The 17,217-nt window shown below is 40.0% G+C and overlaps 2 protein-coding genes across 5 annotated transcripts in view; both read left to right on the forward strand.

Moving 5' to 3' along the window:
- LOC107600867 (putative Polycomb group protein ASXL2) overlaps positions 1 to 5,249 on the forward strand; it is a 21,905-nt gene extending 16,656 nt beyond the window's left edge. Inside the window, 1 exon segment of the mRNA XM_016292836.1 lies at positions 1,765 to 5,249. Coding sequence (XP_016148322.1) covers positions 1,765 to 3,657 — 1,893 coding nt within the window. The 3' untranslated portion in view covers positions 3,658 to 5,249.
- A 2,464-nt stretch (positions 5,250 to 7,713) lies between these two features.
- The window catches only part of LOC107600868 (dystrobrevin beta-like), a 47,223-nt gene continuing 37,719 nt past the window's right edge, over positions 7,714 to 17,217 (forward strand). For all 4 annotated transcript variants that reach the window (XM_016292837.1, XM_016292838.1, XM_016292839.1 and 1 more), the window contains exons 1-3: positions 7,714 to 8,008; positions 12,655 to 12,707; positions 12,978 to 13,045. In XM_016292837.1, the coding sequence (XP_016148323.1) occupies positions 12,979 to 13,045 (67 nt within the window). In that variant the 5' untranslated portion in view covers positions 7,714 to 8,008; positions 12,655 to 12,707; position 12,978. The remainder of the gene's footprint in view (positions 8,009 to 12,654; positions 12,708 to 12,977; positions 13,046 to 17,217) is intronic.

Raw genomic sequence — 17,217 nt, forward strand, 5'->3', positions numbered from 1 at the left:
ATAATCCATCCACCTCACTGGTGTGGCATATCAAGATGCTGATTAGATAGCATGATTATTGCACAGGTGTGCCTTAGGCTGGCCACAATAAAATGCTACTCTAAAATGTGCAGTTTTACTGTATTTGGGGGGTCCGGGGGGGTTCGAAAACCAGTCAGTATCTGGTGTGACCACTATTTGCCTCACGCAGTGCAACACTTCTCCTTCGCATAGAGTTGATCAGGTTGTTGATTGTGGCCTGTGGGATGTTGGTCCACTCCTCTTCAATGGCTGTGCGAAGTTGCTGGATATTGGCAGGAACTGGAACACGCTGTCGTATACGCCGATCCAGAGCATCCCAAACATGCTCAATGGGTGACATGTCCGATGAGTATGCTGGCCATGCAAGAACTGGGATGTTTTCAGCTTCCAGGAACTGTGTACTGATCCTTGCAACATGGGGCCGTGCATTATCATGCTGCAACATGAGTTGATGGTCGTGGATGAATGGCACAACAATGGGCCTCAGGATCTCGTCACGGTATCTCTGTGCATTCAAAATGCCATCAATAAAATGCACCTGTGTTTGTTGTCCATGACATACGCCTGCCCATACCATAACCCCACTGCCACCATGGGCCACTCGATCCACAACGTTGACATGAGCAAACTGCTCACCCACACGACGCCATACACGAATGTCCAAATACATTTGCCCACTCAAGTCGGTTACGACGACAAACTACAGTCAGGTAGAGACCCCGATGAGGACGACAAGCATGCAGATGAGCTTCCCTGAGACGGTTTCTGACAGTTTGTGCAGAAATTCTTTGGTTATGCAAACCGATTGTTGCAGCAGCTGTCCGGGTGGCTGGTCTCAGACGATCTTGGAGGTGAAGATGCTGGATGTGGAGGGCCTGGGCTGGTGTGGTTACACGTGGTCTGCGGTTGTGAGGCCGGTTGGATGTACTGCCAAATTCTCTGAAACGCCTTTGGAGATGACTTATGGTAGAGAAATGAACATTCAATTCACGGGCAACAGCTCTGGTGGACATTCCTGCAGTCAGCATGCCAATTGCACGCTCCCTCAAAACTTGCGACATCTGTGGCATTGTGCTGTGTGATAAAACTGCACATTTTAGAGTGGTCTTTTATTGTGGCCAGCCTAAGGCACACCTGTGCAATAATCATGCTGTCTAATCAGCATCTTGATATGCCACACCTGTGAGGTGGATGGATTATCTCGGCATAGGAGAAGTGCTCACTAACACAGATTTAGACAGATTTGTGAACAATATTTGAGAGAAATAGGCCATGTGTGTTCATAGAAAAAGACTTAGATCTTTGAGTTCAGCTCATGAAAAATGGGGGCAAAAACAAAAGTGTTGCGTTTATAATTTTGTTCAGTGTACTTAATTAATAAGGGGGGGGAGTAGATCAAGAATCATTCTGGAATCGGATCGGATCGTGAGGTGACTAAGATTCTCACCCCTACTAGGAATGCCCTAGCAACTCTCAAGAACACACTAGCAATCATAACACAATGCCAAAAAACACTCCATGTTTTTAGGACCATTTAGCAACCACATAGCAATTGCCCAGGCAACCACCCAAAGCACCCTAATATCGTGGTAGGGAATTTTTCAATACAAAGAAATTTAGATCTAAAAATGTATATATTATATAAATATAATAATATATGCGCTATATAAATTTTTTGACATTAAATGCTAACTTCAGTGGCATTTTCACTTCCATAGTAACACTCAAACTCTCTTTTTGCAGATCTCAGTGTCAAGAATTTCATCTGCCCCTGCGTCTACTGAACAGGTATCTCCAAGGACTCCCGTTCCCATTCCACTGACACCCCCTAGCGTTCGACCCGGTCGCACAGGTGCTCGCACTCTAGCTGACATCAAGGCAAAAGCACAGTTAGCACGTGCACAGCGTGCTGCAGCAGCAGCAGCCAGGTCATCTTCCTCAATGGGAACCGGCTCAGTTGGAGTTACCTCGACACCCTCTCCAGCTCGGTCCCTGTCTGAAGATTTTTCACCAGCAAGCAGCAGAAGTCAATCTGTGTCGCCAATAAAGTTAAACTCTGGATCTCCAGCTCCTGAAGGCACAGTGACTCTCTTACAAACCTCTCCTTCCTCAGGTTCCACTGGACACTCAGACCCTGGTCTTGCACAAGCCTTCAGTGCAAGCCAGGGATTTTTAAAAGAGAATTGCTCTTCGATGGGGTTGCAAACCACTCTGTGTACGTTGAACCCAACAGGCAAGGATCAGCATAACCTCCTCAGTCCTGGGGGAATGCTAGCACCTTCAAGTCAGGCAGGAAATGTGACTGCCTTGAATACAATAGCACAAAACCAGAGACCAGAGCAGACGCCTTTTTCAGGAGCGTCAGTGACCAAGCCTAGCTCTTCAATCCCAGCAAATAATCCTCTGGTCACCCAGCTTCTTCAAGGTAAAGAGGTCCCCTTAGAAAATATCCTCCCAAAGCCACTAGCCAAGGTGGAGGTTCAATCTGTGGCCATTTCTGCCAGAGATAAAGGGACTCTTGGTACCACCACTGCTGGGTTGAAAACGAACCAAGAGGATGCCAACAAACTTGGGAACCAAGTTCCTTTTGGCCCATCAATGATGCAAGCCAGAAGTGTGGACAAGTTGGTCAAAGTTGACACTCAGGACCAGATGCTCCAACCGCTAAGGGACAAATGCGAGCAGAAGAACACCATCTCCAACTGTCAACCCTCCCAATTTCAGTCCTGTCAGTTAGGTCACCTAGAGGGTAGCCATGACCAGAGTGTCCATCTCGGCATCTTTGGACGGAAAAGGTTATCCAAGCCAGCTATGACAGGACACTACCTCCTCAATGTCTCCACATATGGTAGAGCATCCGAGAGCAGCAAACGGCCCCACCTAACTAATAATACGAGCATTGCCCTCGCCAACCTGAAGAAGGAGAAAATCGAAGCAGAGGAGAGTGTGAAAGGGAAGACGGAGTCATTTGCAGGGTCTCATACCACCTCTCAAGGACACCTGAATTTTCCAAGGGTAAAAGTGGAACAGCAGGGATGTGTCATAAATAAAGCAGATGATGGTTTGACACCCCAACTCTGCTCTGATATAAAGTCTGAATCTCCATCTCTGAGTTGTTTGTCCAGCAAAGACGAAGGCAACACTTCTCTTAGAACCAAAGAAACATGCTCAAGAGCGCAGCTTGATATGTGCAGCAGTATACAGGGTAAAACAGAGCCATATCAGTTAGGTGACTGTCACCAACGCACGTTCTTGTCTCAGAAAGCACATAATGGACCTCAGTATGGTGGCACTATCAGCATGTCTGTCCCTCATGCACTGAACCACAGCATGGCTGACACTCCAACTTCTCCCACTGTGTCCTGCAGTGGTGATGGTGAAACGGCTGCTGGAGGAATGATGTCTTTTTCCGTCACTGTCACTGCCATACCTGCCGGTCACCTACTGGATCAGAACAGTCAGGGTGAAACCTCACCTGAGCAAGCCTTCATAGAAACCTCTGCAATGGAAGACGTCCAATCAAAGTGCTACTGTCGGCTAAAGGCCATGATTATGTGCAAGGGATGTGGTGCATTCTGCCATGATGATTGCATTGGTCCATCCAAACTATGTGTCTCGTGTTTGGTGGTACGATAATGGTCATGAGGATGAACTGCAACTTGTTCATTCATTCATTCAAAGAGAAGCAATCACTGCAGTGAGGGTAACAGAAATGTTACGACAGTACAGCAGTGACTCTCTCGCTGTGGTAACCTGTTCATGTATCCGTTGTCATTTGAGAGAGGCAAGCTGTTGTGCTGAATGGGGGAAACTCACAAAGAATGAATTGTGCCTGCTAATAGTGCTGCTTATTTGCACGTACTTTCTGCTTTGTTTTAGCGGCTGATTCAGGAGTTATGCTAATCAGGTAACATGACCAGCAAGCCTGTGTTATTCTTGCAAGTCAGTTTTGAGTACTTAGTTGTGGCGAATGCAGCAGACTACCGTGATCTGGCATGCTTTACTGGGACTGTTTAGTATGGCTGCAGTAATGCAATCCAGACACCTGAATCGGCTCTTTAAAGTGCCGAAAGTGCGCTCGACTACACCGTATGTCTGGATATGTACACATGCTTTTCATTTGCAGTTTGAGCGCTTTAAGCACCTGGTTAAACTGGATTGCCGGTGCTTAGTAGAGACACCGCAGGTTTTTGCGCTGAAATGCAGAGTGCAAAAGTGGCACAACTGTTTAATGATTTCGCCCCTTTGTTTTTCTTTACAATACAAACATAAATAGCATGCTAGAAGATGAGGTATAAAAAAATGTGCAATGCTGAGTAATACTTCCTCTCATTCATTGAGCACCTTGTTTTAGCCTCAAGACTCGATATTGAATAGTGGCAATATTTAAGGCTTGTTCTATTTCTGTTATATTTTTGTAATAGAATTTTAGAAATGCAAATGAATATACTACTATTTTTATAGATGTTAAAAATCATGATTCCTTCCAACCCTCAAATTTCGTATCTTTTACACATAATTCACACTAGTTTGCTGGATTATAAACCGATAACATCAATATTTAGTCTTTGCATATCCGGTAAAGCTATTTGTTGGTTGGTTTAAGCCTTTGTGACACAAGCAAAAGAACCACACAACTGAAATACCAATTATTTTGCAGAATTACTGTGAATATGTAAACCTAATATATTAACCTGCCTTGATACTAGGTTTATATGGTACCGTTCAAAGTTATTTATGAGATAGAAGGGAGTTTTGTCAAATATGTTAACAGGCTAGCACTTCTCTTAGATCAGTGGGTTTTACTTGAGAGAAGAATGTAAGAACAGGTTTATACTGATAATGGCAATAATTTGTATATTTACAATATTTATAAAATTGAGAGCATTAGTCCCTTACATCTCATTTTCTTCAGAAAAAAGGATTTATTAGGGTTGCACTTTTTTATGTTCAGAAAATGACTTCGCTAACGATCTATATCTTTAAAAAAAAAAATGATGATTTGCAAGGATGAAAGAATTCTTAAACAATCTGTTGTACCCTCTCAGGAGCAAAAGCAGGTCTTAATCATTTCAATAGCCTGTGTCTAACCAGTTTACGTCACACAAGTGACATTGCCTCTAATTGGAATAGCAGATACTCTCTGTAACCTTAGTTGTTAGGAATAGGAAAATAATGCAGAGTATCAACAGCAAAACTATATGAGCAATGAAGTTAAACACTCAGAAGGGAGATTTTTATGAAGATTTTTTTCTGTTTTGTTTAGTATTGTAAATACTGACTTTCTTTTAGATGTACAAATAGTTCTACAAAGCATTCTTGTATCTTGCCTAAACATATATCCGATTGTCTGATAACTAAAGGTTTTTATTTATGAAATACTGTCCAACACATCATAATTTTAATCATGTTTCAACATTCAATGTCGTGGTTTAATTTCTGTCCTAAAACAAATCTGCTAAACAGATACATTTTGATACCCATAGTTCTATGTATGTTAGAAAAAAAAAGTTGATGCATCTTTGAATTAGTCTTTTTTTCTTTTCTTTTCTTTTTTATTATCTGCCTTACAGGCAATAGAAATGTAAACGAATTTTAGATCAAATTTGCTTGGTAATATACCAAAGTCGATTTATGGGGACTAGATAATCAGATTTTGTTTTTAATGTCTGTCTAGTTCAGCAAAGTAATATATTTTAAGTAATATATTTTATTAAAAAGAAGTCTATTTACAAATCATTTTACAAAACATTTAAGAAACAGGGTATTTACTATATCTTTATATTGGCTGTCCCATTTTTGGTATACCTTTGTTTAAGAAGTACATAAACTTTTTACACACTTTTTTTTTTTTGTACCAGGACCCTTGTGATAGTATGATCTGTTGATATTTTTGTACGTCTAGTTTTGCCTGTGATGAATTGATGTCCTCACAGTGGATTTTTAATTGACTAATAATATGTGTGTGAAACTTGCAGCTCACTTTATTGATTATTGAAAGTCTAGCTTCTTGCATAAAAAAAATCCATCAGGTTATAGTGTTTATGTTGTATGAATAAAATTAACTAGCGTGGTGTTTGGGTTGTGCTGAATGGCTTTGGGTGTGAGGTTGTTTCAAGGTAACTGGCTTTCATTGACTTTTGTCAGTGGGTAAACTGACGCTTTTATTTACTTATACATATGCAGCATTTAAACTTACAAGAGACTCATAGAATAACTGTGATACCTCCATTATACATTATATCAGGCCTTAGAATTGATTTGAATAAAAAAAAAAAAGATATTTAAGTTAACTCTCATTTCTTGAAAATGTTTGTCAGAGGTGTAAACCGCAGTGTTTAACTGTTGTTGGTTATTTACTGCTTTCATTTCCTTTGATAGAGTTGCAACGCATGACTTACTTCCACTATCGCCAACCTTATATGCCTGTGACATTTAACAAAACACTTGGATTTTTAATTAATGAGGCTATGTTTTCCCCTGCGGACCCCTGAAATGATATGACTCTTAGTGCAGGAGGTGTTGGTATTCCAGAACTTGGAGTGGCTTCCACAATGCGTGTTATTTTATGTTTTAAAAGTCAAATACTTTATGTCAAATAAAGGCGAATGTAATATAGTAATTGTAATCAGCAATTGTAAGCAAAGTGTATTTGATCAAGAAACCATATGAATAAAATGCAGGAAAACAAATTCAGTAATGGGTTATTTTTTTTTATGTAATTCAGTTCATTTCTTCTAATTATTTAAACAATAAGGTACAAAACCAATGACGTATTACATGAAGTGTGATTTGATGGAACGTTGCTATGCAACAACACCAGTGAAAAGGTGAACAGGTGTTCCAGTCATAGTTGAATTTTTAAGCAATTAAATTATGATTTTAGAGTATTAATCAGATTCGCTTTTTTTTTTAGCCAACAAGCACAAAGAATATAACTTTGCATTTAAGACCGCATGTGCTGATATACATGTTATTCAGTATGAATATACAGATATACATTTAATAAATTTATAATTTATGCCTTAAAAGTGCAACAAATATAGTGGTGGATAGGCTATTTTATACCTGGATTAGAGGAATTGTATTCTGTTCTGCTCCCTTTCCACCAAAATGTAAAAGAAGTGCCATTTAAAATGATGTATTTACCCAACTACGGAATTTCTACGATTCAAATGTAATGTGGATTCAAACACTGGCCAAATCTGTAGTAATGATATATTGAAACTGTCGAGTATTTCTTTTTTTCAGTGTAATCTGGTTAAATTTGGACCGAGATATCTCATTTTTTAAAATTTTATTAGGAAATTATTTGATTTGTTCAGTCGGTATGATTTGGTTTGTTTAAGCCCCTACAGTGTGTATGCAATTTTTTAAAAAATTACTTTTTTTTTTTTAAAATTTGCAATGATTTTTTATTAATAAGTATATCTCATGCTGTATGGACTTATGGTCGCCTATAATGATCTATTAATTGCAAAATAAAAAATAAACATCTTTCTGTGTCTTTGACATAGACATAACAAGCATGCATACGCAGTATATATGAAGATCTACTCGGCATATTTGAGCAAGCATATTGCACTGCATTACATAAAACTAACAGTCGGCTAAAGGCTTAGTAAAAATCGTGCATATAAAGAGCAATAGTGCCGCTCAGTGATGGGAAAGGCAGGAGTGCTCTGCTGTCCTCTGCTGTTGGCTGGTGCTCAGAGAAGCGCTCGCAGCCTGTACTGCAGTTCCTACAAGACCGAATCAAACGGAACGGTAACCACGGCGCAAATATAAAGATGGGGGAGCGCAGCGCTACCGAATTGCGGATTAATAGGTCAGTATTTGTCAGTCGATATTAAAACAAATCAATTGAAACGCAAGAGAGCTATGATGAAGATGATGATGATACGCCAGGAGTCGCGTGCGAGACCGTTGATCGCTCTCAGCAGATGCTGATGATGGTCGCGCGACCTGCGTGATTTCCCCCCCGCTGGTAAGACCACCCGCTAATGATGCTTTCGCGTTCAGATGCAAATACAAACACACGCAAAGGGAGCACAGCTAAACATGTCCTCAGAATATCATCTTACGGATCCAACTGTATTTGTGGGTCACATAGCATCTTATTCATTTAACACATCAGGTACATAGGGAGTTAAAAATAAAGATAATATGGCCGTATGCGTTAAGCTTAGACGTTGTCATTTAAACGCATAGGGGGTGTATAAGTGTTTGTTTGTGCAGTGTGTATTTCCGTTGGTTGGGGAAAAATCCTCACGTTGAGTCACGTCAAAGCGCGAGTCATTATAGAGGTGCGGTGTGTTACTTCTGATTTATAGTGGGCCATATATCCACTTAGTAGCAGCCCTTCTATTAGATTCGCTAAACGAACGGAACGACTTGAAGCCAGAAGTCATAACGTCAGCGGTGTCTTTAACGGTCGGGAATGACATAATGCTTTCTAGTGGCGTTTCGTTTCGTGAACGAATCGATGCTTTTGAGTGAATCTTTTAAGTGAACGAGTCTTGTTCACTTCCGTGCACTGACTCGTCTTTTTTGGTTCACTGAAGTGTCTCCCGCTGCCTTCCTGTCATTACGGTCCAATAGTATTTGAGTGCTTCCTGTGAAGAACAGCTCATTACTGAACAAATAGGCCAGTTTATCTGAACAAGCTGTTTGCTACATTCGGAATAACACTGCAGTAAAGCCTGCAATTGTTACCTGATTCAACCCGTTACATATAGTTTTGTTTGCATAAATGAATGTATTGATTCAGTGATGTGAAATATTATTTTTGACTTGAATGAAACCAGTTAATTTAGATGTGCAACAGGTGGGTTCCATAAGTAAAACTCATTTTCTCCATTGGGAAATTGATTTTTAATAACAACTTGCAAATCTTTGTGAACTCCGGCATTGTTAATGGCATATGCATTTGTTTAAGCCATCTGTGCACTTTACTTAAGCTAATTTTTAAAATAAATGTCTTGACAGCAGAATTCATGGTAAAAACTACATTACCCAAGATACTGTATGGAAATTCCACCAATTGGAGAATCAAATTGCACCAAAGGGTCTCTGCAGGGAATGCCCTCTCCCATGAAACACGATTTAATCAAGACGGTTTCACTGTGCTTTAAAATACTTAAATATTTATGCATGATTTTGCAATAAGCTCAAAATATATTGTTTCTATAGATATAATCAACAACTTTAAACAAATCATTTTATATTTTTCATTTGATTGTCATTCGCAATGCTTCATGGGATTGTAGTTCTTTCCTTCACTAAAGCTTCTAAGTACAGTCTTAAAGGGGTCATATGATGCTTTTTTAAAGATCATTATATTCAGTGATGTGAAATATTATTTTTGACTTGAATGAAACCAGTTAATTTAGATGTGCAACAGGTGGGTTCCATAAGTAAAACTCATTTTCTCCATTGGGAAATTGATTTTTAATAACAACTTGCAAATCTTTGTGAACTCCGGCATTGTTAATGGCATATGCATTTGTTTAAGCCATCTGTGCACTTTACTTAAGCTAATTTTTAAAATAAATGTCTTGACAGCAGAATTCATGGTAAAAACTACATTACCCAAGATACTGTATGGAAATTCCACCAATTGGAGAATCAAATTGCACCAAAGGGTCTCTGCAGGGAACGCCCTCTCCCATGAAACACGATTTAATCAAGACGGTTTCACTGTGCTTTAAAATACTTAAATATTTATGCATGATTTTGCAATAAGCTCAAAATATATTGTTTCTATAGATATAATCAACAACTTTAAACAAATCATTTTATATTTTTCATTTGCTTGTCATTCGCAATGCTTCATGGGATTGTAGTTCTTTCCTTCACTAAAGCTTCTAAGTACAGTCTTAAAGGGGTCATATGATGCTTTTTTTAAAGATCATTATTTAATTTCTTTTTTCTTTCTTTTTTTTCTCCACAAACAAAAAACAAGAAAAATATTACAGACATTGTTAAAAAGAAAGAAAAAATAATAATAATAAAAACTTTTTTTTTTTTAAATTGTACAACAGTACATGTAAGCTCGCTCTCTCTCTCGCGTGCTCTCGCGCTCTCTCGCTCTCTCTCTCACACACACACACACACACACGATGCGCAAAACTGCGCATTTGAACAGTCAATAGCAAATACTTAAACTAATAACAAAACAGTAGCTGATTCAGAAGCGCCAGATTGTCATAGCAAAGTCAGAATTACCTCCTCTCCTAGGTTCACGAAACGGTCGTCCATAAAATGCATTGCTGTTCTGTTGTAAGTAATCTTAAAGATTCCTAAATGCATCTACTTTCGGAAGGCCAAATAAAGTGCTTTTGCTTTCACCTAGAAACACACAGAGTCTCCCTGACATGGCTGCTTCAACACTAACTGCGGTTACTGAAACCACACCTTCTTTCTTTGCGTGCACATTTGGGCAGCATTATGCTAATATTTTCACATAGTGAGGTAGATATGTGGGGGCGTGTTAGAACGAGCCGTTTTAGGGGGGCGTGGCAGAGTCTTAACTTTGATAAAGGATATCTCTTTGGATTTGAGACTTTAGTCTTTGCAACTTCAGGGATCTTATCTATGCACAATCAGCTTGTAACACTCCAAAGAGAAAGGAAAACTTGAAATCGCATCATATGACCCCATTAAATACTTTTTTGCTTCAAGTAAAAGTTTGTAATGTTATGATTCACCTTGTAGCTATTTAGCTTGGTTCATGCTTATAACACTTTAATGAAGACTTTTTTTTTTTTAAATCCCTATGGTAAAAATGTATGGAAAAAAAGAACACTTCTGGAAACAGCACATTTGAAAAAGAGGGCGGCACTAATGCACTCTTTTATGAATTCAGCTGCTGTTTTGAGTATGTCACTGAATCAGTCCCTCGATTTTAGTAATGCTCTGCAGTTTTGGGAAAATAGTAGATCTGCGTTTTATCATTTCGGTCTCACTCTTTTTACAAATCTCTTTCTAAATTAGATACACTAAAGTATATAAAAAGTCTTAAAAGTTTAGGTTGTAAACAGCTTGTTTAGAATGATTTAAAGAAGTAGCTAGCTCACGCAAAAAAATGAAAATTTGCTGAAAATATACTCACCCTCAGGCAATGCAAAAATGTAGATGAGCTTGTTTCTTTATTGGAACAGATTTGGAGAAATTTTGCATTACATCACATGCTCAACGATGGATCCTCTGCAATGAATGGGTGAGAGTTTAAACAGCTGATGAAAACATCACAATAATCCACAAGTAATCCACACAAAGTTGTCTCACCTGAATCAGGGGAGAAATATGCACAGATCAAGTACTGTTTCCAAGTGCGAACAGTTCTAAACAAATAGGTCAGTGGATTTTGATGTGAGAGGACAACGGGGGATGGACTTTGATTATGTGATGGTTTAACATTAAAGGGATAGTTCACACAAAAATAAAAATTCTGTCGGAAAATAGTAGGAAAAAAAATACTATGGAAGTCAATGGCAACCACCAACTGTTTGATTACCAGCAATCTTCAAAATATCTTCTTTTGTATTCAACATAAGAAAGCAACTCATACAGGTTTGGAACGACATGAGGGTGAGTAAATGATGACAGAATTTTCATTTTTGGGTGAACTATCCCTTTAATATGCCTTAATGATGGATTTGTTTCTTACAAACACATAGCTTTTCACTTCAGATATTAATTGATGGAGTGGAGTCATATGGATTACTTTTGGATTATTGTGATGGTTTTATCAGCTGTTAGCATTCTGATGGTACCCATTCAATGAAGAGGATCCATTGGTGAGCAAGTGATGTAATGCTAAATTACATGTCCAAATATGTTCTGACAAGGAAACAATCGATCTACATTTTGTATGGCCTGAGCGTGGGTAAATTTAAATTTTTAGGTGAACTATTCCTTTAATGAATCACTCACACAACTTACTGCCTAACAATCTACTCTACAGGCATAACAATGTAACCTGCAGAAAGGGTCACTGAATCAGTGAATGAATCAGAACAGATCATCTTGACGAAATGAATCAAAAGATTCAAGTCATTGGGATTTATAAAAATCCCTTCTACTAATTGAAGCAGCAAGTAAATATGAGTTGACGGCTGTTGTTACGTTTTATGGTGTTGATGTAAGAACTACATTTACACAACAGTAATAACTATAATATCCACATTACTATAATATCCAGTATTATGTATATATGTTTTACACTCATTACATTCAGAGTTCTTCTTTGATTGCTTTCATGTGACTCCTTAGCGGCTCGTTTCTCTTCTCTCTTCACATTACTTTTACTCATGACAAATTCTAGATAATATGCATGTATTCTTTTTCACAGCCATTATACTCAGAATTCTTCCTTTACTGGTTCTATGATGTGTTCTCTTCTTGTCACTATTAAGTGGCTCCTTAGCGGCTCTTGTTTCATTAGCTTACAGAATGCAGTCTGTGCAGACAGTATTGTCATACATAATCAGCACTAGCACAGAGCAAGTGAACTCAAATGCCCTTTTGTGAATGGGGGATTTATTCCAGGGTTTATTTTTGTATGTGGGTTGGATTGGGGGGAGGGGTATTTCCCCAGATGTCAACATCAAAATGTTTTTCCTTATGTAGGAGCTTCCTGGTTCCTTTGCATCACCTTATCTGAGTCCCAGCCAACCTGACAGGTGAGTCTTAAGGAGTTTCCGGTGGACTGACGATATGCACCAAAAGATCGTATAAGAGAGTTCTAAAAGTCTGAATGTGGAATATACACAGAGATATATTAGCTGTATTGCAGTTGCAATTTCTATATCAATTTCTTTACAAATTATTGTAAAAATTTTGCAAACATTCAAATTCAATTTAGCGATTTTTGCTGTTATTGTGAGTTGTGTCTTCATAATGAGGCCGTGGTTAAGCTGTGGTATTAAATGGACCTTTTTTGTGTTATGTAGAATGATTGAAGAGGGAAGTAAAAGCAGCAAATCCATGGTGGAGAAGAGACAGCTCTTCATGGAGATGAGTGAGTTGCTTTCAGAGTTAACATTTTCTGCACAATGCACCACACACATACACAGAGGTCTTGTTGAATTCTATTCGCCCTCCACTGCCACAGGGCAATAGACTGGCACAAACTAGTGTCTATGGTTGGAAGGCAAAAATGATTTTGAGAAAACAGTAGAAACAGGTTGATGGTCCAAGTAAAACTGTCACAGTTGCTTTGTATATTCAGAGTATTTTTGTGTTTGTCATAGATTACACATTTTTGAAGGGATAGTTCACCCAAAATTTCTCATCCTCATGTCGTTCCAAACCCGTATGACATTTGTCTTTTGTAGGACACAAATGGTGGAAAAATAATATAGGCCGCTTTTATGAAACTTTGAAGGTGACATTTTCAGATTCTCTGCGAAATCCAGCCATTAAGAAAAAAGAAAGTTTGGCACACCACAGCTCCAAAAATGTAAAAGTGTTTATTTCATGTTCTCACCACAGGTGACGTTTCAAGCCGTATGGATCTTCATCAGACAAACTTTGAGATATAGACTAATAGTTGAACACCCTCATTGAGAATTTTTTGCCTGTCAGATGTGCATATTTTTAAAAACTTTTTGTAAAATCTAGTCATTTCATTAGGAATCGATGAAACGCTCCAGTTACTTACATAACCTTGGTTCCCTGAGATAAGGGAATGAACGTTGCATTAACACGCTATGGGGAAACTCCTGTTTTCTCTGATGCTGAAGCCTGATTTGATCACGTTCGTGTAGCTGCATGGACCAATGGCGCTTCAACCTGCCAAAAGGGGTGGAGCCGACTGCTATACAAGTCGGCTCTGAGCGCCATTTCGTCAGAATCTTTCAACTGAAGCGACAGTCATCGACTCACGTGCAGCTTTATAGCACATCAGCATATGCAACACTCATTCCCATATCTCAGTGAACCGAGGTTATGTAAGTAACCAGAGTGTTCCTTTGCATCCAATCGCGCCATGCTATAAGCAAGTGCAGAACAAAGCTGCTCTGCATACCCAGCCCCGGAGCGCCCGTACTAAGGGCTCCTGTAAGTCTGAGCTAACAATGAGACCCAAGCCACCTAGGCTGAGGACTAAATAACAAAACCTTCTCCACTTACAAAGGGGATTAGGTAAACTTAAGTGGACAAAATCCGTGCCTGCAGGGCAGGGACGTCCAAATTATAAAACCTGGTGAAGGTAGATGGCGATGACCAGCACACAGATATCACCAATAGAAGTCAACAAACACTCTAAGGACCCGAACCCGGCAGAGTGGATTAGGATCCTGCTCATCCTTTCAATTTGGAAGAGCTAGAAGGGTGATGACTTGTGCTCTGAACGGAGTGAAGCCACTCGCTTGACCGACATTAACAAAAAGAGGGCGGTCTTACGTGACAGGGGCCGCAAGTCGGCGGGCTGGAGCGACTTGAAGGGAGGGCCCCGTAGGGCCCTGTGGACTATAGATAAGTCCCAAGTCGGCACAGTATGAGGACGAGGCGGATTCAATCTCTGAGCTCTCCTCAGAAAATTAATGACAAGGTTGTTTCTGCCGAATGGGAGGCTAGGCACGAGAGAATGATTTGCCCGCGATGGCAGCTACTTATACTATGAGCGTGGAAAGGGTGCGCCCTTTGTCCAGTAGCTCTTGTAAAAAGATCAGCACATGATACGCATCACAAGAGGACGGGTCCTTGTTCCGTGCTGCACACCATTCAGAAAAGACTGACCATTTAAGGGCGAAGAGATGTTTTGTAGATGGGACTCTAGCCTCCAAAATGGTATTAGTCACACTTGCGGGGAACCATGTCTGATTCCTCCAGAGTGGGGCCACCAGGAGGACAGAACATCTGACTTCCCTGACCCGTCTGATGACCTGAGGAAGCAGGGCAACCAGGTGGAAGGCATACAAGTGAGCGCTGGGCCATTTGTGAGCCAGAGCATCTCGCTGCTTTGAAAAGTAAATTGAGCAGTGAAAGTTGTCTTCTGAGGCAAAGAGGTCCACCTCTGCCCTCCTGAAGACAGACCAGATCATTTGTACCATTTGGGGATGTAGTCTCCATTCTCCTGGAGCTACATTGCCCCTGGACTGAAATGTTCTCAACGAGAGGAGTTTGCCTGTGCCCATAAAAGGGGGCATCGAGCCAACCTATGAAGGGAGTGTGACCTGAGACTGCCTTGGTGATTAATAAGGCTACCACTGTCATGTTGTCCCAATACATTTGCGCCAATACTGGAGGGGCCGTATGTGAAGCAGGCCCAGAGGAATCACAGAGGAAGTGGCTCACATGAGGCCGAGCATCCTCTGAGAAGCCCTGAGGGTACATGTTGTCCCGAGTCTGAATGACACTGCTAGCCGCTTAAATTTAAGGGAGCATTCCAGCGTAATCCATACCCGCATCTGGGCAGAATCGATAACTGTCCCCAGGAAGACCACTCACTGGCTTGGAGAAAGAGAGCTCTTGGCTAAATAAATTTTTAGCCCAAGCCGCTCCAGGTGGCTGAGCAGCAGCGACCAGTGAGCTATGAGTTCTTGTTCCTTTCTGGCTAAGGCCTGCCAATCATCTAGGTCAGAGCTTCCCAAACTTCAGAGGAGTAAGCCCCCCCCCACACACCTCTTTGTTAAAAAATATATAGATTAATAGTATATAGATATATTTAGATATATTTGTATATTATATATATTTAATAAAGCAGATTGTCTCTTTGCACAAAATTATCAACATTTATTAACCAGTTTGTAAGAATTTCATGTGAATTATGAGAACTACTATACAATTTAATATTTTTATATTCTGGTGAAAGTAAGATGATGTAAACATTCTTTACAAATATATTTAAATCCATAACACTACATACTTTCTGCATACTATTTACAATTATATTGCATCAAAGTGTGTAACAGAAGCTACATAGTTCACAAATCTATTGCAATGAAATACATAACTATGTTTAAAAAAAACAACTAAAAAACCTACATTTAAACTGAGGAACGATGTAAACTTTGTCAGTTTTAGTAAAGAACAGTCCCACAGTCTGATCAGCAGTCTTCCAGACAGTACCTAATGAGATGGGTGATGTTGCTTTTCAGCTGTTAAGGATTTGATGTCTGGCTGAATCTACGTCAATTTAAGACAGAGATCAGATTCCACACTCAACACATTCCTGTACTTTGTCTTTAAGGCCACAAGCACCGAAAATCCCACTTCACAAATATACGTTGTGGCAAACGGCATCAAAAACATTATTGCCTTGTTGGCAAGTTCAGGGTATTCGTTTGACACAAGTAACCAGAACTGAGTCCAAGTTTTTTCCAGAAAAAATCAGTTTCAAGGAGCTGTCACAGGATAGATTGACGAGGCTGTCCTGTTCCTTGTAGGTGAGTCCCGCAATTACATCCTCAGTGTGGTTGGCAAAGGGATACTGTATCCAGCTCTGCTGTTTGCTGATGTCAGGGAAGTAGTCCTGCATCTGAGACTTTAAAGCCTGCATGTGCTCTTGTCATAGCAACTGCTGCAGTGATGGAAAGTGGCCTCTCCTTCTTAGACAAAAAGTGGACACGTTTTTGAAGGACTCATAGTTGGCTTGGGCAATTCTTTTCTCCCACAGATCAATTTTCTTTATGGTTGCCTCTATTTTGTTTTGCACGTGAAACATTGTTACTGCTGTCCCCTGTAGGGCTAGATTGAGTCCATTCAAGTGGCTGAAAATGTCTGCCAAGTAGGCCGATTTACAAAGCCAGTCGAAATCACAGAGGCGGTCTGCAAGTTCAAATTTGGAATCAATGAAAAATGTTCTGACCTCGTCACGTAACTGGAAGAGCCGGGTGAGTACTCTGCCATGTGAGAGCCAGTGGACCTCGGTATGTAGTAAAAGCTGGCGGTGTTCACTACCCATCTCTTCACACAAAATGGAAAACAAACATGCTTGCAGTGGACGACTTTTAATGTAATTCACCATTCTGACAGCATCGTCCAAAACTGTCTTTAAATCCATGGGGATTCTGTTAGCGGCTAATTTCTCTCTGTGAATACAGCAATGTACGTGAGTGAGCAACGAGGCCATGTCCTTGACTCGCTTCACCACTCCACTGCGTCGGCCCAGCATAGCACGAGCACCATCAGTGCTGAGTTCAACGCACTTTGTCCAGTTGATGTCACTGGAAATTATGAAATCGTTCA

This window comes from Sinocyclocheilus grahami, unplaced genomic scaffold (genome assembly GCF_001515645.1).
Source record: "Sinocyclocheilus grahami isolate Dianchi unplaced genomic scaffold, SAMN03320097.WGS_v1.1 scaffold293.1, whole genome shotgun sequence".
NCBI classification, from domain to species: Eukaryota; Metazoa; Chordata; class Actinopteri; order Cypriniformes; family Cyprinidae; genus Sinocyclocheilus; species Sinocyclocheilus grahami.